The 23662-nt window shown below is 40.2% G+C and overlaps 1 protein-coding gene across 1 annotated transcript in view; it reads right to left on the bottom strand.

Annotated features, from left to right (window-relative positions):
* Positions 1-9823: 9823 nt before the first annotated feature.
* Positions 9824-23662, bottom strand: part of AHR (aryl hydrocarbon receptor) — a 128280-nt gene continuing 114441 nt past the window's right edge. Inside the window, exons 6-11 of the mRNA XM_018576325.1 lie at positions 23486-23616; positions 22589-22791; positions 22050-22159; positions 18549-18690; positions 14840-16085; positions 9824-10637 (exon numbers count right to left, since the gene is read on the bottom strand). Coding sequence (XP_018431827.1) covers positions 10479-10637; positions 14840-16085; positions 18549-18690; positions 22050-22159; positions 22589-22791; positions 23486-23616 — 1991 coding nt within the window. The 3' untranslated portion in view covers positions 9824-10478. The remainder of the gene's footprint in view (positions 10638-14839; positions 16086-18548; positions 18691-22049; positions 22160-22588; positions 22792-23485; positions 23617-23662) is intronic.

Genomic DNA, 23662 nt, shown 5'->3' with positions numbered 1-23662 from the left:
AGTTTACATTTGGCGTTAGTTTCTATAAACACTGCAAAAGTGTCTACAACAATAAGTTGTGCAAGCCTGAATAAAGGAGTTTTTCCGTGAGACAAGCAGTGTGCAGATGGATTTTTTCTACTGTGGAGGTGTGTACATTTGAGCATGGACGAGCTCAGCCGGCGGGCACCTATTCTTCTTCCTGGTCCTAAAGGAGCGGTGTTGCAACCTGTTGAATTTGTCACTGGAAAAGGGTGGTTGCTTTAAATTTGCTGCAGACATGAGATGGTCTGATTTTAAAGAGATCTTTCTTGCTCGAGATCTTTTCATATAATAGAATGAATCCCAAAGCTCTTAATGTGATTCAGTTAAAAATTAAACGTGTACTCACGGGTGCGAAACAGGAAATTCCAAGATCATGGAAGTTGCCCAGACTTGGCCTTTCTGTAGTGAAGGGGCATTCCACATGGACTATGGCCAACAAGAAGAGATCAGCTAAATTGTTGGATACCATGACACAGTTGGGTGCCAATAAGCTTACTTTGTATAACACTTTGCGCCACCTAGTTTTCATCACCACCTTCTACACATTTAAGGCCAGCCTCCCTTCCTGGCTGTACTTTTCCTCCATTGTCCTTTCTTTTCTCTCTCTACTCCCTCTTTCTGTTGCCCTCCATCTTTCTTGAATCTCCTCTTCTCTGTTCTTTTACTCCCAAGTGTGCATGTTACTCCATAGGCTATCCATCCTGCGTTTAAATAATGATCTAGATGCCAATGCTGCATAGGCTTACAGCTTACTGTGAGGATATCCTCTTTATACTGTGAATGCCGTGCTATTACACCATTCAGAAGAGAAAAATGGATGCTTAGATTGCTTAAAGCAGAACTCCAGTTGGCTCCTACACTGCTCCCTCCCCACTCTAGCAAGGGCATGTTCCTCAGCATCCTCACGCTCTAGACACTATATAGAATGTGATGATTCACAGGACCTTAGACCGCTGGAGTGGAGGGGCAGCAAGGCTGAAGGGACCGGTCTAAGAGCAAGCTGGAATCGTGGTTCAGGTGAGAATAACTTTTTTTTTTCTAGACAAAATGAGCACATAACCCTTGAAGGGTTAAGATTTGATTTGCCAGTAATTCTGTTTTAAGCATGCATGTTTATAGCTATGAAAGAATGAAGGGGAGAACTGGAGGATATCACTGTTGCCAGTTATCTCAGAAAAAAACAACAGCAGTAGGTAAAAAAATGAATTCTGGCTGCACTTTCTCCCAAGGTCGGCCTCTGTAGGATATCTGCAGAAGTCTCCTGCTGTCTATGGACATGAAGTTCATTGCCCTATCTTGACAAAATCTGCCCAACTGTGTGACCATCTAATGCCAGCGGGCACTTTTTGGTGGAGAAATACTGAAACCGCACAAGTACTGTATATAAGTTGAAATACTTACACAATTTACAGTAGTGATTATTGCTCACGTAGCTGTTTACTTATCTGCTTATTTGGCAGATAAAATGAGTTTTATCCTACTGTGATACTTTGCTCTAGCAGTAGGAAAAAAAGGCATATAGAAAAAATTAGGCTTTCACAAAACAAAGAAGGAAAAAAAAAAAGAATCAGAAACTCCTGCCAGAATTCTACTATATGGGAGGTCTGAACTGTAAAACAAATAATTCTGGCCTTTAGAGGGCTTATATAAATTCATACTTGGCAAAGAAAGGCAATGCCATTAGTATGCATGTTACTGTAAATCATATAAGGGTTTCTACAACCGAGAAATATGGGCTGGAAGGACAGACGTTCCTTAATGTTCATATTCTGCCTATAAATCGGCATTTTTTATAAACAGTGTTACATCTACTCTACTGTAAGAAAGCTGTCACCGGTCATCGTACATGTAGGAAGCATCATGTGACCTCAGCTAGCCCCATGTCACTACTGTATTAGGCATTTTAACTGCAGGGATGTTTACGTTCTCCGTGTTTTAGTGGCTTTCTTCTAAGCGCCCGCTTTTCTCCCAACCCAAATGATCCCTACTGTGTGTATGTTGGGGACAGTAGATTGCATGGTTCTTCTAGGTGGTATACATATACAAATGGTTCTATGTAACTTCATAAAGTACTGTGGGTGCTATTAATGAATGGTCTACTGGCATGACATAGCGGTTCCTAGAGGACATTTGAGCTTTGTTTTTTTAAGCAAACCAGTAATGACAGCAAAATGGAGGTTGCCATGCTGAACTCAATCTGGGAACACTGGTTGTCTGTCTTTCTCTGGTAAATGACCCAGGGCAGTGCAGCCAGTGAATTCAGAACTCCTGAATTGCATACTTGTGAGTCATTGACTCAAAAAATATTAAAGCCACTGGAAGACCATGACAGCCAAGCAACTAGCAAATACGCAATATCACAAATGCATTTGTTGTATAGGACATATTGTAAAACACCCAATAGGCTAGGGACATTGGTACAAGGTTTATTAACAGTGAAGATGAAAGATTTTGCAAATGTCCTACTTATGGTGTATGCTTACCAGAGGAATTCTGGTGTCTTGTGTTAATCTACAACCATACACTGAAATACAACTGCACCTGAATTGTTCATATTTACCAATATGTCACCATACATTATATCTAAAAAGTAGCTATAAGGAGGGCTCATTTCTCTGACTGATTAAACTTGTGAGTAAATGTCAGCTTGAGCTATTGTGCTCTGTAAACAATAGACTTCTTTAAGCAATGTTGATAAAAATAGACAGGTAAGTACGGCAAATAGACAAGAGCTCAGCCTTCTAGTTGTATATGAGAATACAAAATATTCATATTGTTTTTCAAATACGTCTTCCTTAAGACTGAGCAAGTATCAAAATAACTGGTGGGGTTTGCTGGCAAAAGTGGCTGAGAAGCAGCAGAGGAAAACAAGGGGCAGGGAGTAGGAGATATGCCGGAGGAACTTGTTAATGTTTTTTAAGGCCTATCACCTATGCTCAAAGTCCAGAACTGGTTAAATGATAGCTTTAAATGCAGGCTTTCAAGGCAGCTCAGGTCTCTTTTAGGCTTGTCAGAAGATGAATGTTGGATTGCATACCATGGACTCCTTTAAATATTTTTTTATTTGTTAATCTAAAGCTTTAAATATAACACCTCACAGTTTGGCTCCTGAAAGAATTTAAAAAATGCCGCCTTAAATTAGTATAACTATGAAGTCTTACTTATAAAAGATATACATTTTCTTCCTTATTTAGTTTTATGTACTTTGTTTGGATAATATTTCATCATTACTTTTTTTTTTTAGAGGACCGAAGGTCACTTATATTGTGACAGTTGTTACCTGTCTAACCACAGACACTGTTTCCCAGCTACTAAGTGAGCAGTGTATAAGTTAGGCAGTTGACATAGCACCATGTGTTTATCTGACTGGAAATTCAACAAAAACATGAGCAAACCAGCTTCAGTGGTGCAACAGCTGCAGTATTTACCGAGGGCCTCTGCAGAAGCCTCCTCTAATGTCCTTCATCCAATCAGTATATAGGCCCCAGAAAAATGGTGTCTGTCATCCAGGGTTGAAGACATAATATGTCTGTGCACTGCATTCTAGTACTCACAGAGTCACCCTTAACATGCGGGAAAGACTCTCCCAATGTGCATCACTACTGTATCAAAGGCATGAGCGCTTGAAAAGCAGAGGCGAGTATACCCGTGATGTCATAAAAGCAGGTGGTTGTTGTGTCATAAATACATTAGGCGCTAGTGCGGTTCTGCTTGTATACTGAATATGCCCATTAAGATGTAATGACATGCCGAGGGGAAAAAACATGGTGGTGGGAAATGCGACCCCACAAACTTTCTCTATGCCCCCCAGCGTCATGACTCATGTGTTAATCCAGTATTGTACACGCTACAGTGAATCCGTTCTGGTCAATAGGGTGTTGAAGGAAAAACAAAACCTAACTCTGGATATTTATGCTTGTCTTCTGGTTACTTTTGAATCACACACAATACAACTCTTGGGGTAAAGAATTGGCCAGCCATACACTGGTACATAAAGTGTCAGAATCACAATAATTCTACACTAGTTAATTTCACAACACACAGACAATGCCATCACTTTAACATATACATTTTTATTATTATTTCAAACATTTCGCACCAAACATTGGTGCATCTACAATTCAAATAATCTTTAAAAGATAAAAAAAAATACAAAGCTGTATTCTTTTAAAAATTAGATTTTTTTAAAAGCTTTGTGAAAGACAGGACTTATGAAAAACAATCAAAAAACAACATTGTGTTCAGAGAAGTCTTGACCCCCACAAAAGGTATTTGAAACAATACATGAACATATATTTGTGTTTATGTTTTACATCTTACTTAAAATAATAAAAAAAAAGAAAGAATACAATTCAGCAGGTATAATAACATGTAACAACACGCTGGTTATGCTCCACATCAAAGCAGCCTTCACTGTGATTTTTTTTTCCTTTTTTTTTTCTGTTTTTGCTCAGGACTTTTTTACATAGTTAAATAAGAACATTTTAAAGTGTCTACGTCCCCTATACACAATGGAGACAAAAACGGGCTTGATAACTAATCCAAGCCTACCAATTTCACTAGGAGCCAATGTCGGCCATGTTGTGGTGATGTCACTGGCTCCTATTGATGTTACAGGCTGCTTTTTTTATTGGTTACCCCCACAAAATGTTGGCCTTCATCATATATAAGGAACGGTTACACTTTAACACATCTCTTGTGCTAGCAAACTGTGTAATTTGTAAATGGCAAAGTTAAATGCAAACATTTAGTACTATGTACAAGAAAACTCTAGGATGATGTCTTGATTTTATTTATTTTCTATTTTAATATATAAAAACAACAACAACAAAAAACTTCTTGCATTTGGGCATTTTAGTGTAACAGGACTAGGACAGAGCTACGTTCATCTTAATGAGGCTCTCATGACAAACATCAACAAAGAGTGCTGGAAACACAACTAAACTGAAGCTTGGAAGATTATGCATACTATATGCAATCAGGAATCCTTCATTCCAAGCAAGCAAGGACTCCAAGAAGTGCAATTCTAGGGAAGGTTCCATATGTTAAATTTCCACAATAGATTGCTGCTTACAAAAAAAAAATACAAGAATATAAACACAATATTTTACTTTCATTCTTTACACGCTAACCAAAAAAAAATAAAAAAATCAATACTGTTTAATTTTCTACTGTACAAGCAAGCCCCAATGCATATAACGTCCTGGGTGACCGGACAAGTTGAAAAACATTGCATAGAGTCAAAGATCTAAAATAAAAAAATATGAATAAAAACACGAGATAAGGCACAGGTTGTTTTCCTAGTGCTTGGAAAGACGGTCACAATATCAATGTAATGTTTGGCTTCCCAGGCGGACAAGGAGAAACAAGCAAGCACAATATTTATATATTAGAAAACTTTACTTTCCTTACCGCAAGCCGTTTTACTTTATACCTTGTGTTGTTCAAACGTGGCTAAATGAACACAATCTATACAGGAGGAGGGATTTCACTGGGACGAGTAGGTTAACATATTAAAGCTAAACAATTTGGGGTTTAATTTTTAAGAATGCAAATGGTCAATGGGATATTTTTTTCTTCTTTATCTGAATGAGGAGCAAAGAAATTGAGCAGAATTCTCTGCCGCAGGTTTGTCTGTCTGTGGCTAAATCAAGCCTGCTGGAGTCACGGCATTTTGCCAAATTAGTGCAATCTGAAAACAGATTATCGGGCTATGTGTGGTTTTGTCCCCTGGCAAGTATGACTTTTATATATCCTGTTGGGTTTTTTTTTACCCCAAAATCCTAGTTATCTACATTCCGGAACTGCAAATTTTGTCAATTTTGTAATTTGCCACAATATACTAAAAATGTTAGTTGCTTGGCTGTCCCTGGCATCAACACTCTGATTTTAGACCGCTCTGCATGCTTAAGCTGGCCATACATGGCTTAGATTTTCGAAAGATCTTTTGTTCCAACTTTAGTAGTTGATGGGGTTCAGGGGCTTTTAAACCCTCAAGTTTTTTTTTGCATATATCTATTGCTAGCAAGCAGTAGATATATGCAAAACCTTAAAAAACAAAAGCCTTTTCAAACAGGTTTAAACTTACCTGTGTCTTCGCTGCGCGCTCCTGTCAGAACAGATCATTGGTTCGACCTCATCTGGAGTACGCGGTCCAGTTCTGGTCACCAGTACTAAGAAAAGATGTCCTTGAGTTGGAAAAAGTCCAGCGGAGGGCAACCAAACTAATTAGGGGTATGGAGGACCAGAGCTACGAGACAAGGCTACTAAATTTAAACATGTTCACATTGGAGGTGAGGAGATTGAGGGGGGATATGATCTCCATGTACAAAATGTTCAATGGTGGCAGCAACATTAGCGATAAACTGTTTAAAATTAACTCCATTACAAAAACTAGAGGCCACCACCTAAAATTGGTGGAAAAAAAATTCCAGCACAAGGGGCGAAGGGGGTTCTTCACAGTAAGATCAGTTAGGGTCTGGAACTCACTGCCACAGACAGTGATTTCAGCAAAGAATGTGGAATTGTTCAAGAAACTTTTGGACGATTTCTTAAGGGACCGTAATATACAGGGGTACAGGTACTCCTAGAATGAGATCCTAATAGGTTGGACTTGATGGACTAATGTCTTTATTCAACCTCAAATACTATGTAACTATGTAACATCTGAAGAGTCTCGGGCGGCCGCAAAGGATATTGGGACGGGCGCATGCGCAGTTCAGATGTTCGGCCGGGAGACACAAGGTAAGTCTATGGAGCAGCGTGCACCCGCACAGACTCCGTGGGACATGAGAGAATAGGAGGACAGAGGAGTCAGCGCTGGATTGGAGACCCGCACCAGCACTGGAGGGACAGCTGAAAAGGACAGTAAAGAAGAAGATGATCGGATTAAGAGGCATCATTTAAGGTAAGTTCTTACATTAGCATTGTGGGGGGGGGGGGGCACTTTTGACTTTAATGACACTTTAAACTGATGATCGATTTCGACCGCAGTGACGAAAAAGCTTGAAGGAGCAGGATGGCACATGTTTCTCGAACAAACGAAATTCTAACAGTGAATGAGGAAATTTCAGAATTTCGGGAAACTCCATTCATTACAAAATCTAACTTTAAGATCAAACGAAATTTAAACTGACATTCGTCAAGTGTCTGACAGCATTATCGGGTAGTAAAATGTTTGTTTGGAAGTCTAAGAGTGTACGGCCAGCTTAAGTGATCAGAGAGTAATAAAGGCAGAGGATTGACATGACCACCAAGGAAGAAGCATTTTCAGAAGCAATAGCAGCCTGTTTTCTTTTCATGATGGGTTTTCATAAATGACTCCCAATGCAGTGGCCGTCAGAAACCGTTAAACATTAAATTCACAAATTCTTAATTAGCTGCACACATTCCAGCACAAAGCTTACTTGGTAGATTTAAACTGCAAGATTTCACAAAACATTTTGAAAATTATTTTCAATAAAGAAACATTTTAGTGATTCACTAATAACAGAAGATGACTGGAAAGGTGCAAATGCCCCCCTGGGTTTGGCAGAGGGTGATTTTGCCTCATTGCAGTATTGCACTATGCATTGTCACTGTATAAGGAGCCTGTAGAGCTGCTTCATTGATAGCAAAGGCCCATACATACACCTATTTCAGAGTTTCCTACAGCGCTGCAGGGCAGAAACTCTTAGGAATGGCTGTCCTCCAGAAGGATAGATCTGCTGAACCATCACAGCCGCTATTTCTTCAGTATTTCCAAAAATTCACTACTACATATACATGTAACTGCCGATCAAGCACCATAAGTCACACAGCTTTTACTGTTCCTTGGGCTGCTAGCAGCCAATCTGGTTTATGTCCACCAAATGCAGACTTCTTTTTCTGATGGCAAATGCAAAATGCTAAAATATTAGCTTAAAGAATAATTAGTGTTGATTGCATTTCTCCCAAAGTACACTGTAGACAAATGTATTCAGCAGCTGCCTGCATTTAAATACTCTACAGATGATATATTAAAACACTGAGCGCTTAAGCATTCTTCACTCTTCATTCATTGGCAGAAAGCTTGTTCAGAACAACCAGTCCATCATTCACCAGTAACAGGACATTAGAGGACTTTAAACTAGACAAATAGAAATTATTTTGCCTTTAATGAGCAATCAGATGCAATTAGACTGGTTCCAACCATTGCTTTACCAAAACCAGTTGCCATACCTGAGCGACGACCAGCATTTTTAAAACATTTACAAGCTTGTCCCAAGAAGCCATAATAGCAATCAGATGTCAGCTTGCATTAGCATGCTAACCATATCCTCTCCATAATGTAGAAAATATGCTACACCTGGACTTCCCAATATTTACCTGGTTAATACCGCATGGGCTTAGTCAGTTTTGGGGTTAGGGTTTGTTTAAATGTCAGATGAGTGCACTCAGCGACATGTATATCCTGAACAAATATTCTATATCTTATGAAATAGGTTATGTTGGACAAGGAAATAATGACCTTGCTGCACTCAATGCAATAAACGGATTCAATTATTCACTACTTGCCATAGAAAAGAATTGTTTGTACCAAATTATTTTTAAGCACTAATTTATATTAAGTGTTTTTCTGACTTAATTGTTATAAAGGGGAAGGGTCATCTACTGTAAACCAAGGGGGTCTACAAATAAATGTGGTAAGCTAGCTTCAGTAGGTTGTTAATAGAAAACATGAATCACTGAAAAGATACATTATAATGAGTATTAATGGGTATGTAGGCATGGAAGGTAGGAGACAGCATTTATGACCATATGTACACATATATTAATCAAATATTCTAAACAAACCAGTGAGACCGACAGTGATCCAATCCAAGAATCAACAACTGTCTGGATCCATTGAGTCACCATATGTAGGAGAACCTATCACTTGGCCAAATAATTGGATATGCAACCAAAAAGGTTGCTGCATTACATTGGGCTAAGAGGTAAACAATTAAATACTGGGAATCCATGCTTTAAAAGCTGATTTTAAACATTGTATCTGCTTAAGGTCTGTGTTCAGACAGTGCACTCTGCTTCCATATAATAAGAGTAAATGAGTGAAATGATTAAAGTGCAGGTCCTGCGCTATAAAACACACACACTTCTGTTTCTCTGCATTGCATGTCAATTTTGAGAAAGGAATTCCGCAGAATGTGCAACATTGTGCGTTTTCTGAAGGAAAGAGATGACCTGGGATTTGAAGAGGCAAGGGGACATTTAAGTGTTCCCTGTCTTGGCTGATACTGAAGAGAAATGAGCCAGCTGTGTATTCCTAACACACTCCTTACCGGTCTGTTCCAATAATAATGGGTGCTCGCAATGACTGCAGATGGTGCCGCTCCAGATAGAAAGTCTTAATGATTTTTGTCAATAAAGTGGATTTACACTAACGTGAATCTCTAGGATTGGAGTGCTGGTGACAAACTTTACATCAGCTTTGTATTCCTAACCAATGCCAATCAGACTTCATCCTCAGTGAAGCTTTGCGTGGGGGTCAAAAACAGACCCCCGATTTCTCCATGAATTCATACAGGCTCAGTTAGATGCAGATCATGGTCTGAATAGCAGCATTAGGCAGGATTGTACTGCTTTCAATGCTGGCTATGTTCTCATGAAGAACCTTCAAGCTTCACAAGTACATGGTGCTCTGTCTAACCAAATCCCATTTCTGAGTTATCTCCATTACGCACAAATATTCTGTAAGGGAATATCCTAAAATGAATATAAAATCATTTATGAAGTGCTCTTTTTTTATGGGTTACAACATTTATATTTTCAGGGACCATGGGCATTCAGATGTAGCTACACCCCATTTCATAAGCATAGCTCTAAAACCACATCACTTATGTGGAGATGATGCGTGAGGACAAATATGCACATTGACATACAAAATATGACCTAAGGTTCATCAATGAACCTTACACGGTGAATGGAAATGCCACTTTAAGTGCTTCTGTTACTCTTTTTTTCCTATTGTAGAAGTCAAAATTATAAAAGGTAAGCAAATTTTATATAAAATGATATATCATGCCATAGTACTCAAAGGGTTTAAGTGCTGTATTAAGAAAAATTTTGATTGTACAGCAGTAGAGGTAAATAAAATGTTGCCTTATCTTGTTGCTTATGATGCTATATATTACAGAACTGGATAGCAAAAATACGATGACGTAAAATTTCACTGAAAATAACATGAACTTTGAATAATAAAAGGGAAAAGCAGAGCCGTTCTGCTTAATTCCATAATATGCTCTTTCTACTTCCATGTATGGCCCGGCCAGCCCTGTCCAATGTGTAAGCCACTGGGGGGGGGGGCTACAAAGTGCAAATAGCCCAAATAAACTCTTTATGATGTAATGTGGCTCTTAAAGCATGTTCAGCATTAAGTCTTCTTTTATTGAGGCCAATAGAAGCACATTTTACAGTGCGCACAAAGGCTGTTCTCCTCACATGAATCCACTTGACGGCATGTCTGGGAAAAGCTTGGAGCTTTCAGGGAGATGATGGGATGGTATATGTTGAGCAGTCTGGGTGCTGTTTACCATTTCCATTGGTGTGGTATAGGTTTCATTTAGGTTTCCTCCCACAAACCCATTCTGGAACTGCTGAAGTGAAAAAAAAAGACAAAGCAAACACATTAATATGCATGATATCCAACAAACATAAAGGGAAGATTTGTAAAAACACAGCCTTCCATTTGTCAAGAGGCAAATCAGATAGTATATCTAGAAGGGAGTGATGTTGTAATGGTACATGTCTGGTAAGAACAGAGTTCATCTGTTGGTGTAAAACTGATGTAAATATAAAGACACAAACAAGCTGAAAGGACATGGAGGAGTTTCCGTACATTCAATAACTTTACTCAGTGATATACAATTGTGATCACTAAATAACGCACACTAAGGCACTGCCAAGTTAAAAAAAAGCAAGAACACTCTAACATATCTCAAGAGCAAAAATCTGACATATTGAGGCTTAAAAGCCCTTAGATGTGGTGGCTGCATTCGTTTTTTTTTTGTCATCTGGTCTTCCTGCCAGTCCTTCTTTCCTCGGATGACAACACTCGCTTACAGTACTTTATGGAAGAGCAGCATTGTCACCCTAGGACAGGAAATGTGTCAGGACTACATAACTCTTCCCACTCTCTACATCTCGATAACACAGGGGTGAGATGCTCTGTGGTCCACAGAGGTAACCTGGGCAGCAAGAGAAGGCTGCTTGAGATAACACTGGAGTGCAAAAAAAGTTAGCAACTCACTGGATTTCTGACATCAACAGGGCACGTATTGAACAGATGCAACAAAACACTGTATAAGGTATATTTCATAGACCAAAAGGGAGAAAATAAGAGAATTTCATTGTTTGAGTTTACATACACTTTAAAAAGAATCCTAATTTATTAGGTATTTAAATTCAATATTTAGCTGTGAAATTGACCCTGTCAGCACACTGGAATGCAAAAAAATACCTGCAGATAGAAGACAAAATATATTCACATCCATTTGGCTACCCTTTCTTTTTTTTTGCAAAGCCGCTGTTTAACCGTTTACCATACTCTGCAAGTATTTACACACTTCTGGGTGTGAGTAAGCTGCTACCCTACTGCTGGCTGTGATTTCTCACTACAGGACGTACAAGCTGGTGGGCAGAACCACAGCAAGCAGCGAGGGAAGTGAGCATTTGACCCATTGTATACCTGCAGAGGGAGGTTAGCACTGAAAAGGCTGCTTTTCAAGAAACAGGCCATTTGCAGTCTTCATTTTGCAGGTATGTTTTACATACACGTGACCCTGAATCTTTACACCCAGCTTTAAATGTATGTTGCTGAGGAAGTTAGTTGAGTCAGGTATTCAATAAAAACAGCATTAATGTAATGCGTAGGATGAAATATGCATAAGCAGTGGTTACCTTTATTGTAAACCTTAAAGTGACATTAACCACCTGCTGTCCGGCCGTTGTAATTAAACGGCCGGACAGCGGCCTCTTGAATGCGGGTGGGCGTTTTTAAACGTCCCATCCCGCCCCGTTCGTGCCCGCTGCTAGGCGGCACGCGTGAACGGGAAATCAGCTTTGAATGTAAACAGCGTGGTTAAAGGCATTTTTTTTCCCCTCACCCCAACGTTAATTAAAGCACTTACCTTAAATGATGTCTCTTAATCCGATCATCTTCTTCGTTCCTGCTGTTTTCAGCCTTCTCTCCAGCGCTGCGGCGGGTGTCTGATCCAGCGCTGACTCCTCTGGGCTTGCTGGCACTTCCTGTCCCACGGTGTCTGCATGCGTCCATAGACTTACCTTGCGTCCCTCCTCGCGTCCCGGCTGAAAATGTGAACTGCGCCTGCGCCCGCCCCAAGATCTTTTGTGGCCGCCCGAGAATTTTCACATTTTCGGATGGGAGCGCGCGGGGATGACACAGGTAAGTTTAAACCACTGTTAAAGCGTTTATAAAAAAACGTTTTGCATATATCTACTGCTTGCTAGCAGTAGATATATTCAAAAAAATGGAGGGTTTAGAGACCCTTTAACTATTAACAAAAATGTATCTTATTTGTGTATCACTGACACTGACACTGTCCTTCCTTCTGGAGGGGGCCACTACTCCAAGTTCACTCCAGTGATGGACTAATCTCCTGTTTAGTTTACTTTCTTGTTTTGAGATTGTTGTCCATCACGGGAGCGAGCTTGGAGCGGTGACTACTTTACAACACACACAGGGACCATGGTGAACAAAAGTAGCCCCCCTCCAGAAGGAAGGACAGTGTCAGTGTCAGTGATACACAAATAAGATACATTTTTGTTAATAGTTAAGATGCTTGAATGCATTTTTAAGATTTAACTCCTGAGTTTAGTGTCACTTTAAAACAAAATGATTAGTAGATTCAGAGAAACACATAGCTGAATTTACATGAAAATGTCAACATGTTCTATAAAAGTCAAGTTTAGCACTACCCCTCCTGCCTTTCAAGCCTCCCTACTGGTAATACAGCCTTTTATATATATATTAAAGGTCAACAGAGAGATTCTGGGGGTGGAGGAGCTATGCTCTGCTTTTAAAGGAACAGCCAAGATGCGCATTTCACCCAAGCTGCCTGTATATTTGGAACTACTGGTAGTTTTCACTTTCACTGACGGTGACTTAAACTTATGCATTTTTTTTCATCATTATTTCAATATGAGTTATTGAAATAATTGGATTCCACCCAAGGGTATGCCAGGACACTAAGGGGAAGGGCTTTCAAAAAATGCTAAGAGCTCTCTTATTAAGTATAAAACGTTAAAATTACATTAGTATAAAATGATTTTTAAATAATTACATTTTTTTTTATACTTAATAAGAGAGCTCTTAGCATTTTTTGAAAGCCCTTCCCCTAAGGGTCCTGGCATACCCTTGGGTGGAATCCATTTATTTCAATAGCTAATATTTATCAAATGGGTGTGAAATCGCGCTCTCTTATACACTTTTAGGTTAAAGTACACGCCCACTAAAATGTGTTTCTAATTATTTCAATATGAGTTGATGGATTTTGACTAGGGATGCACGGATACCGGTTTTTCGTTATGGAGTACGAGTAACAATATTTATATTTCGGTACACATTGATACTTCCGGTAGCATAAAGCCAGCTTCTCGGGCAATCAGGAAGCCGGGCAGCGTGCCATGCTGTTTGGCCGGCTCGATGCTGATTGGCCAGGAAGCCGCCATCCCAGCCAAACAGCATGGAGTGGGCTTCCCGGCCAATCAGTAAGCCGAGTCGCAGGTAATGACCCGCCTTCCCAGCCAATCAGCATGGAGCCAGCTGTTTGGCTGGCTCCATGCTAATTGGCTGGGAAGCCGGCTTTCTGGCCAATCAGCATCGGGCTGGCTTCCCGGCCAATCAGGAAGCCGGGCTGGCTTTCTGATTGCCCAGGAAGTCGGCTCGATGTTCCCTCGCAGCACTGCCGGTCAGAGGAAATCTCCCTCTGACAGGAAGTTCCGGTATCAGGATAAGTATCAGAGCATTTGGGCGAATACGAGTATTCGCACAAATACTCAGTATCGGCACCGATGTTAGTATCGGTATTGGTGCATCCCTAATTTTGAAAAATTTACATAATGTGTATTTAAAGAACAAAAAAATGTGTTTAGATTGAAAGAAGGATTTTTTTTTTGCTGCCTGTATCCAGCCAGTGAGATTTACCCTTACTTTCTGTCCTAAAGACACAACAAAAAAAAGGGTGTGATCTCTCCAAAGTGAGAGGTTTTGTGCTCTTAAACTGTTGATACCAAAACAGGTTTCAACTCAAAATTTTGGATTTCCCATCACTTGCTGTACAATAGACAAGAGTTAACAAGACCAATAGAGAAGGGCAGGGATATAGACAGCAATACAACCTTAACAAGTGTTTTAACCCTTCCCCCTTCCATCCACAACTAAAAAAGTCTGATTACTGTATATTAACTATCCAGCTACTCATCAAATTGGCCTTTTAATACAATGGTCTATTCATCCTTTTGTTAATTTAGATTTGCTCAGCACAGAGTGCAGTGTTTTGGGTCCCAAGAAGTCCTGGAAGTGGCAGAGCAGGATAAGAAGAGGAAGTGCTACGTCTAGAAGAAAGGGGGGGATGGGGCTGACGGAGACAGAGGCAGTGTAAGGCCTGGAGGAATGTGCAGTGACATCCCCCTTGGGATGCAGATTGATCAGAAAGAGCGGTCAGGTCATGGGATACACTACAAAGTAAAGTGTTCCCCAACTAATAATTACTTTGCTTAATAGGAAAGAATTACAATTTTTTCACATGTAGACATACAGTATATAAGAGCCACTTACTTTGTTTATTAACTGCTGTTGTGCTGGCATGACTGCATTATATTGCATCTGATTCATACAGGATGGCTGGGGTTCCGGGAGGCACTGATACATCGATACAGCACCAGAGTAGCAAGGCTGGGTATTCATTATAACTGTCTGTGCATTTACACCACAGTCTTGCATTTCAGGAGTCTGTGATAAACATTCTATAAGCCCATCCAGGTTTGCGGGTGCAGGAAACACTGGCTGCTCCACATTTGCAAGATCAAAGTCCATTTGCGTAACATTTGATGGCAGTGGCCCTGAGGGCATGGTCTCCTGATAAGGCATATATTCCTGTTTGCAAGCATATGGAACACTGGTGATTTCAGATTTATAATAGTCTGGGGCTACATTGTTGAGTCTAGGAACATACTGCTCAGTTCGCTGATCCCGATATGTTAGAGGGACACAATTTACAGAATTCCAGTTCGTTAAAATACCATTGACTTGCATGTGTTTCATTTTTTGACACAGCTGCTGTGGGATCATTTGGTTAGGCTGTTGTGGACGCATTTGTGCTGTGTTGAGGCTGCTTTGTACTACATTGTTGGAGTCCTGTATGCAAGGTATTTGCTGAACAGAGTTTATGAACATGCAATCCGATTTCTTGTTTAGAGAATCCTGAACATAATTTAAAATTTCATCTGCCACATCGATTTCCCCGATGTCTGGATATTCAAATTCATTTCTGAAAAACTCTTCATCTTGCTGCATCATCTCCAGGTCATCAAAATCGATCCCTAGGCTCCTCATAATATTATAAAGCTCACTGTTTTTGCCCTCAGCGAAGACGTCTGTATGTTCTGATGACAGTGTTGCATCCTTTCCCCGAGAAAAGGCTGCATCCCCTTGCTTCATATTGCTGTTGGCCACAGGTAGCCGATTGTCTTGCCAGCCACTGGGAAAGCTGCTGCTCAGCTCATTTCTGCTATCTTTGAAAATGTCAAACGAAAAAGTATTTGGAGCTGGAGGATAAATGTACACAGACTCATCCTGCTGTCTCAGCATGGCACCCAAAAGGGAGGCAGGATTGACAGGTTGCTCATTTGCTGTTACTTTGGCAGAGGAGCCTTTACTTGACGAACTTTTAGGTTTATTTTGTGAGGGGCCCAATATGCTTTGCAAGGGAAATGAGCTCTCATACAACAACGCCTCACCAGTTGCAAAAATGAAAGGCAGCTGTGTGTTTCGCTTTCTTAAGTGCTCTGCTCCTTCTTCCTCTCTGAAAACAAAAACAAACAAATGGCATGCTGAGAATGTAAAATGAACTTTAAGAAAAATGTGCTTTTAGCAAATTGATTATGGAAGACTCTCATACTTGGATGTATACTACTTTTTCAATGTTGATATACATAATAAACTATGTTCAATATGGTTACCTGCTGCAGCATGGTATATGACATGTCTTAAAGCCCATTTCCACCTTTGCGGAGGTATTTAAAAATAAAAAAAATGTGCCGGCCATGTATATGGAGTGTATAAAGCAGGAATAGGCAGTTGATGTGTATGAACACAGAAACTTGTGTGTTTTATTTGCTTTCCTCTTTATATCCCCATTGAAATGACCGTCTCTATTTTGCAAGCAATCTGTCTATATTACAACTGACTTTTTCTGACCTTTCAACCCCCATTCATTAGTATTCATAGTGGCAGACCCCCTGGACAGTGTATTGGGTGTAAAGGCAGAGCTAGTGTTTAGTGACCCTGTTACACAGAATGATAGAGTGGGGGGGCAGCTGTTTACAGCATGCTTTACAATCCGACCTCGGCGTTGGACTGAATCTCCTGTGGAGAAAATTTTGAAGGATTCAGGCCTAATAAAAATCCCCATAAAAAATGCAGAAAGCCTGCAATGTGAGTCATGAAAATGTACACGCACATACATCATCACTGCACCTCTACATTACCACAATAAATGCTAATCACTTACAAAGGTGGAAATTTACTTTAAGTGCTTCTATAGATGTAGACCAACTTGGCAGGAGCAGAACACAAGATCTTTATGCAAACTGTTTTTGTCTAAACGTAAATCTAGTAACATAGTGGTCTCTTCCTGAAAGTGTTGCAAAATTAACTTATCACTACTTTGTGTGGCTCTTAATGCAAAGATGCTCACCATTACAAATGCTGCCATAGTTTATACCGCTTCCAATCCACTGACATGTGGACATGCAAAGATTCCCAAAGTTTACCGCTCTGACTGTTGTTGGCAATCTTACAATGTAAAAGTCAATTCTACCATGTACAGATCTGGGAAGGTTAGCGATGCACTTAAATTACACTCACTGCTTAAAAGGGCTACCAGCAGTGTTTACATCTAAAGTAGGAGATGGCCCAAAAGAAATCTATGCTGAAATCTCCAACACTCCTAGAGAATAAAGGGCAGGCTGTAGGTGCCAAACATCCAACTGTACATAGACAGGGAAAAGGTGTTGAAGGAATATACACAATATACTTCGTCCGTAATGTTAAAAGCGTTCCTTATGCTATCCAAAATATTTCCTGCAAATGTGGGTGTCCTTCCTTTAAATAATTCAGTACATAAGAGGTTATTCAAAATCACTAACAAACTGTGTTCCTGAATATGGACAGCACTGTGGCATAGTGGTTACTGCTTCGATTGTAAGCTCTTTTAGGGCACGAACTGATGTGAATGTGTACTGTGTAAAGCGCTGCGTAATTGTCGGTGCTATAAAAATACATTTAATAAATAAATATGGACCAGAAGTTTAAAGCCCACAATTGTAATGATGAAGTAGGTGCCTGCATGCACAGTTAGGATCTTACATAGATTGCACAAGGTTCCCTTAATCACTGAGTGCTCCGGAACACTGTTTTCAACTAGCTCCACCCCTCCTGCACAATACTATCTCCCTATTACTGTAAAGGGAATTCTCACTGGTCAATAGTTATAAGCAGGTGCCAGAGAACCGATTTCAAGGGACCAGGGGCACTCACAATACAAGTGAAAATTTAACACCTACAACATTGAAAAGTTAAAATATTATAAGTACAGCAGTTCTTTAAAGACTGTAACTGATAAGAATGCAGTACAGCTTTCTGAAGATACTTGGCCTGCATTAATGACACTTTAATCCAGTCACATATAGCCTGACACTTCCAAGTGATATTACCAACTGAAGCATAGCTTGGGGAGGGTGCGGGCCAACTGCAGAGTGTTAATGAGAGCGTGCAATTGTCTGAAGTACTTATTACTGTACAAAGAATTTACACTAAGTTGCATAATGTGATATTTCATCATAGAAAAGCGAATAATCTCTGTATGCTTGTTGCTTATAAATATGGCTACATTTTAGATGAAGGAGCTCTGGTAGATCTCTGACCACCTGTTATTCTCAATAAGAGATATGCTCATATGGTCAGACTTATTTGGTAAGTGCAAAGATAAAATAATTATGTGCAACTTTTAAGATGTCATTTCAGTTTAGTGAGGTGTATGAAGAATGCTGGTTATTTACTGCACACAGATTTTGCTGCAGCACACTGTTCTGGTTGGTGTTTGCTGAACATGATAACAGATGACTTGAGCTAGGCATTACTTATTAGCCAGGGCATAACATTTAACAAGAACTTTCTCTTATTAGTCTACAGAGCTGCAGAAGTCCCACATGGTATGAAATGCTGGAGACAACGCTGCCAAATATCTCAAGAAACAAGAACTCACGTCAGAGGTCTTTGTGTTGCAATGATGTAATCTGGTCGCCCATTCTTATATACGAGACGTGCATTTGCTTGTACCCAGATCCATATGTTATTTTTTCCGAGAAGTCTGAACACAGTCATACCACTCTCTCCAGTCTTGATCACTGCAATCAAAGAAATAAACTGCATTGGCAATCTTAATAAAAAAAGGAGTATGCATTAGGAAACAAATTTGCAAATAACAGTACAATCCATATTTATGAACAAAACATAAAAAAAACATGGTACTGTAAATCGCCTTCCACTGACTAATCTTCTGTCTTTTTTTCAGAACACCAAATATTATTTTTGCATTATCTTTAAGAACACACACTACATTCCCTCCCTGATAAAGTTCATAGCTGTCATAATATCAACACCCGTTATTAATCTATCCTGTATTGACACATTCCCATGTGACCTGAAAAGTGCAACTTTGCCTGTGTTTAAACCTATCTAGCCAGATCAATTTTTCAACTTGAGCAAAGCAAACTGTATAATTTAGTACTGTGATGCAATAAAGCTTTAACTAAATTTCTAAAATGTTACACTGACAATATTTTAAACTATCCGATTGTTTTAAAGGAGAACTATGGGGTTAAGGCTTTTCCCCATAGTTCTCCTTAGGGTAACGGGAGGACACAAACTAGCGTCCTCCCGTCACCCTAGGCTCAGTATACCGCAAGCTGTAGCTCGCGGTATACTGAGACGTTGCAGTGTACCGCGAGCTGCTGAAGCGCATCCCGACAATTGTGCCAGGATCCGCCCAGCTGCGTGACTGACAGCTGGCTCTGCCTATCTAGAGGCAGAGCCAGCTGTACCCGCCCCCTCCCCCGTCCGTTCCGCCAGTCAGCGCTGGCGGATCGGAGCGGGGGGAGGGGGAATCCAGCCCCTCCCCTGTCACGGCAGAGAGCCGTGACAGGATCGAGAGGTGAGCAAACGCCGGTATGTGTTCGCTCACCTCCCGAGCTACTGAGCCGACCTGTGACAGTCTCATTGTCACAGGTCGGCTAGAACTGAGGTGAGTGAAAAGCACACACTTTACTGTAATCTAGTGACAGATATTAATGGCAATATGCTAACTTAGCAATTTAGAGTGGGTGTACCCATTATCTGAGCACTAATTTTATCAAAGGGCAAGGCGTTTGATGTCTTTGAATAAGGTGCTGTTTATATATATATAAATATATACACACTGTATATATATATTTTTTTTTATAATTGCCCCCAACCTCCTATATTAAAAACGTGTTGCCAAGTTCTACTTGACCTGTCCACACTCCAGCACTGTCCCTGAATTCCTCCTTTATCCCGAGGCCATAGTGCTGTTCAGATAGAACAAGTTACATGCCCCCTGGGGATCACGTTATCATGCAGGATGGGATCACAACACTCCAGGAAAGAGCGATGCTAACATTAGTGCTCATTTTGCCTAGTCCAAGGGGAATGAAAGCCCAATGCCCACTAAGAAAGAAGAAAAACCTTCTGTAACGTCACTGGGCGTAGCAAGAAGACTGCTGTGAAAATGGTATGTAGTTTTTTTTTTATAGATTGGGGGGAGGGGTGCATTTAGATGGGAACAAGTCCATGCTGGAGGGCTGAATTTTCATTTACATAAAAACTATAGCCTAAAATATTTAAATCACTACTCCCATGGCAAGAGTTGTTATCCTAAACTGCATGGGCAAACAGGATTCTATGGTTTATTATCCTCTTTTTAACCCCTTAGTGACACAGCTTCAGAAAATGTTTTCGTTCCTGGGGACCGGAGCGATCTTGCCATTTTTGCAATTGTCCCCAGTAATGAATGAACAAGAAGTGCTTTACATAATTTCCTGTTCATTCAATACTTTTTCAATGGGGAGAAGCACTCGCTACAGAGGCTTCCCCCAATTCAGAAACTGGTTAATGGTAAATATTTTCTGAATGAATGGGAAGCCTCTGTATGGAGTGCTTTCCATTCATTTAGAACAGAGGCTGCAGAAAAAGAGATTGAGAACTCCCCCTGTTTCCTCAATTTCTATTTTAAAAAGGAAATGTCCGGAGTCTGTTTAGACCCCTGATACTTTCCCAAAGCCCCCCAATAGTAAAAAAATTATCCCCCAAAGTAAAAAAAATTAAAAAACCCCCCCCCCCCCCCACAATATACATGTGCAACAGTGTGCAGCATATTGTGGTGTACGCCATGCACATGCGCTACGTTGTTAGAACGCATTGCAGTGCTTGATTTTTTCTGTTTTTAATAACATTATTTTAACTATGGCAGCCAATGGCAAAGCGTTGTGACGCATTCCCATGCATTGAGATACACTGTGTTGCGATTAAATGTAAGCCTGCATCATTTTATCACAACACAAACACCAACACAGTGCACAAACAATTTTTAGCATAAGTCGCCTAATTACAGTTTTGCATTTGTTAATTTTTTTACCGTTTCGCAATAAGGCAAAATGTAAAAATCTTTGTTATTTATTAAGGCCTGGTTCACACCTGGGCACTTTACAGTGCGTTCCTACGCTCTGTAAAACGCTCAACATGTGAAAACCAATGATTGCCTATGGGCATAGTTCCCACCTGGGCGTTTTACAGCGCGTAGGTCACATCTCTAGGTCACATCTCTTGCCTTGAAGAAGGGACCCTGTGTGGCCCCGAAACGTCAGCTCATGTTGGATTTCTGTGACATCATTGTCCATTAAAAGGACTCATTCATTTTAACTTATGGAGTGCTGGTGACCTATTTTCTTCAATCTTGTGTTTTGCACGGTGCCATCCGTGAAGTTACTTCGAGCACCATTCATTTGATTGTTGGCCGGGACTGCTGAAAGGTGTGCGGAGGGCACCTCCATCAATTACAGCGCGTAGGAATGCGCTGCAAAACGCCCTACGCCCAAAGAAGGACAGGAGCTTCTTTGGGGCCTATTTTCCGCACGTATCCATTGGGATACAGCCGGATACCCCTCTGAAACGCGCGTTTGTCGTGCGTTTTTTTTACTGCGAATCGCGATACGCCTAGGTGTGAACCCAGCCTAACTCCATACAGTTTTATCTTTTAGATTTAGTCGGAAAGGTATTTGTTTGTGCACTGATACTGATTTTAGTGGGCTTTTATAAATGTAATTGTGTTTGTTTATCGGTTTAATATTGATTTGACAAACATTTGCAGGACCTACAAAGATAGTAGCACCATCTTTTTATTCTATCGGGCCTGTGCTTTCAGAAAAAAAATGGTTGGGGGTGTGGGGGAGGGAGAGTCTTTTACAAATGCTAGCAACGCAGCAATAGAAAATCAAAACAATGGGAAAAATTGCAAAAATGGTCTGGCCAGCTGAGGTGTAAAGCTGGAGGGGTTGGCAGCGAAAGGGGTAATATAGAAACAAATATTGTGTGTGAGTAGCAATAGTTTAATTAACTATCAATGCAGACAACATCTCATCCAGGCATGAAAAATAATGACTTAAAAGGCAGTTTATTTTCTGTGTCTTACTTCGCACATGATTCTCTGCACAATACAACATATCTGCAGCATGAATAAATTGATATCCAGTTCCTCTAACGCACAATTCTGCTTCTGTGTAACCGAGCACCACACTTCCTCTGTGGAGAAAATGGAAACAATGTTAATATGCACCAATAAATAAAGGAAGGACAAAAACTATACAGTTTCAAAAGCAATGGGATGTAGCTATATATAAAACCGAGAACGTTAGTGTAAATAAAACAGCCCAACCACACTTTAAAATGTTCGGCCATATCTACCCATCCCTGTAATCAAATTATTTATCTGTGTTTTCTTTACTAAATATTCTTATGTGGAACTAGAGGTCTGCGCACCTCAAATCAAATTTGCTCCCAGTCGCATGTGGTTAGCCTCTATACCACCAAGTGTCTCGTCAGTCAATGTCAGCCAAGAACAAGGCTTTATATGCCCTGCCTCAGACAGGAGAGGGACAAGGCACCATAGTGGCCTAATTGGCTGCTGAGTCATAAGTGTAGTGATTTAAAGAAAACATCTTCGTATCTTACTTTGCATCACACCCTATTGGGGTGAAGTCTAGTCTGTGCTTTGTTCTGAAGATAAAGTTTTTGGTTCGGATCTCCAATATGGACGGTGATTGCAGCGGTGTAGCCAGGGCAAAGAGTGCAAGCTGAGGAGGAACTGGTGCCCCGTCTTTCCCTTTCTTGTTCTGTCCATGGAGATATTTCAGGCGTCCTTGAAAATTCATAGCCTGGAGCAAAACATATAAGAATATACTTATTATTACGGGAAACACGGTGAGGCTCATGAACAGTAATTTTATTTTACCCATTTCCTGTGAACCGTTTGGCAATTAAAGAAAAAGCAGAGATGTCATAGATGGTCTGAAAAGCATATTCACAGATTTTTGCATACTGGGTAATACATTTAGAGTTTGCTATTTTAAGAAAAAAAAAGGATTTAATTTATAAGTTATATGTAATCCTTCCACGGGAATAATGTGGAAGTTTCCAATTCTAGAAAGAAAAGCAGAAGTCATACAATGCAATGCAAAGTCATCAGGCTGCATCAAGGAAATGCTGGAAAAACAACATATAATACTAAAGCAGAACTAAACCCACCAATTTCAAACATCTACTTTCAGGGCATGCCTCTTGTAGTTACTGTCACAGCTGTCACTGTACTCACGTTGGCTCTTAACTGAACTTTCAAGCCCTCAAATGGCTGGTGTCCTAGCTGATCACATGTGCAACATTATGACAACTACAGATCTAAATAGAGGCTTAGATGGTACCATCTTTGGCTGTATAGGATAGTTTAGTTCCACTTTAATAATGAAAACTTTTTTTTTTTTAACCAAAAGATGACATGAACTGTTTACATATTTCTGTAATAAAGTGTTATTCTATGATTTGTTTGGGGGTAGAATTGGAGAGTTTGCATACCAAAAACCCAGAGGAATTGTCTAAAAGACATCTTAGCCTGCAGACAAAGTTCCTTTCCATGAAGGATGAATTCTCAGGCGGAAGTTGGTCAGGATTATACAAGTTTGTTATCACTGGGAATCCATTGTCTCCTGGGCAGAAGAAAAAGAAAAGATCAATATGGCGTCTAGACAACAT

Source organism: Nanorana parkeri, unplaced genomic scaffold (assembly GCF_000935625.1).
Source record: "Nanorana parkeri isolate BGI_ZX_2015 unplaced genomic scaffold, ASM93562v1 scaffold64, whole genome shotgun sequence".
NCBI classification, from domain to species: domain Eukaryota; kingdom Metazoa; phylum Chordata; class Amphibia; order Anura; family Dicroglossidae; genus Nanorana; species Nanorana parkeri.
This window is presented reverse-complemented; position numbering and strand designations above follow the sequence as displayed.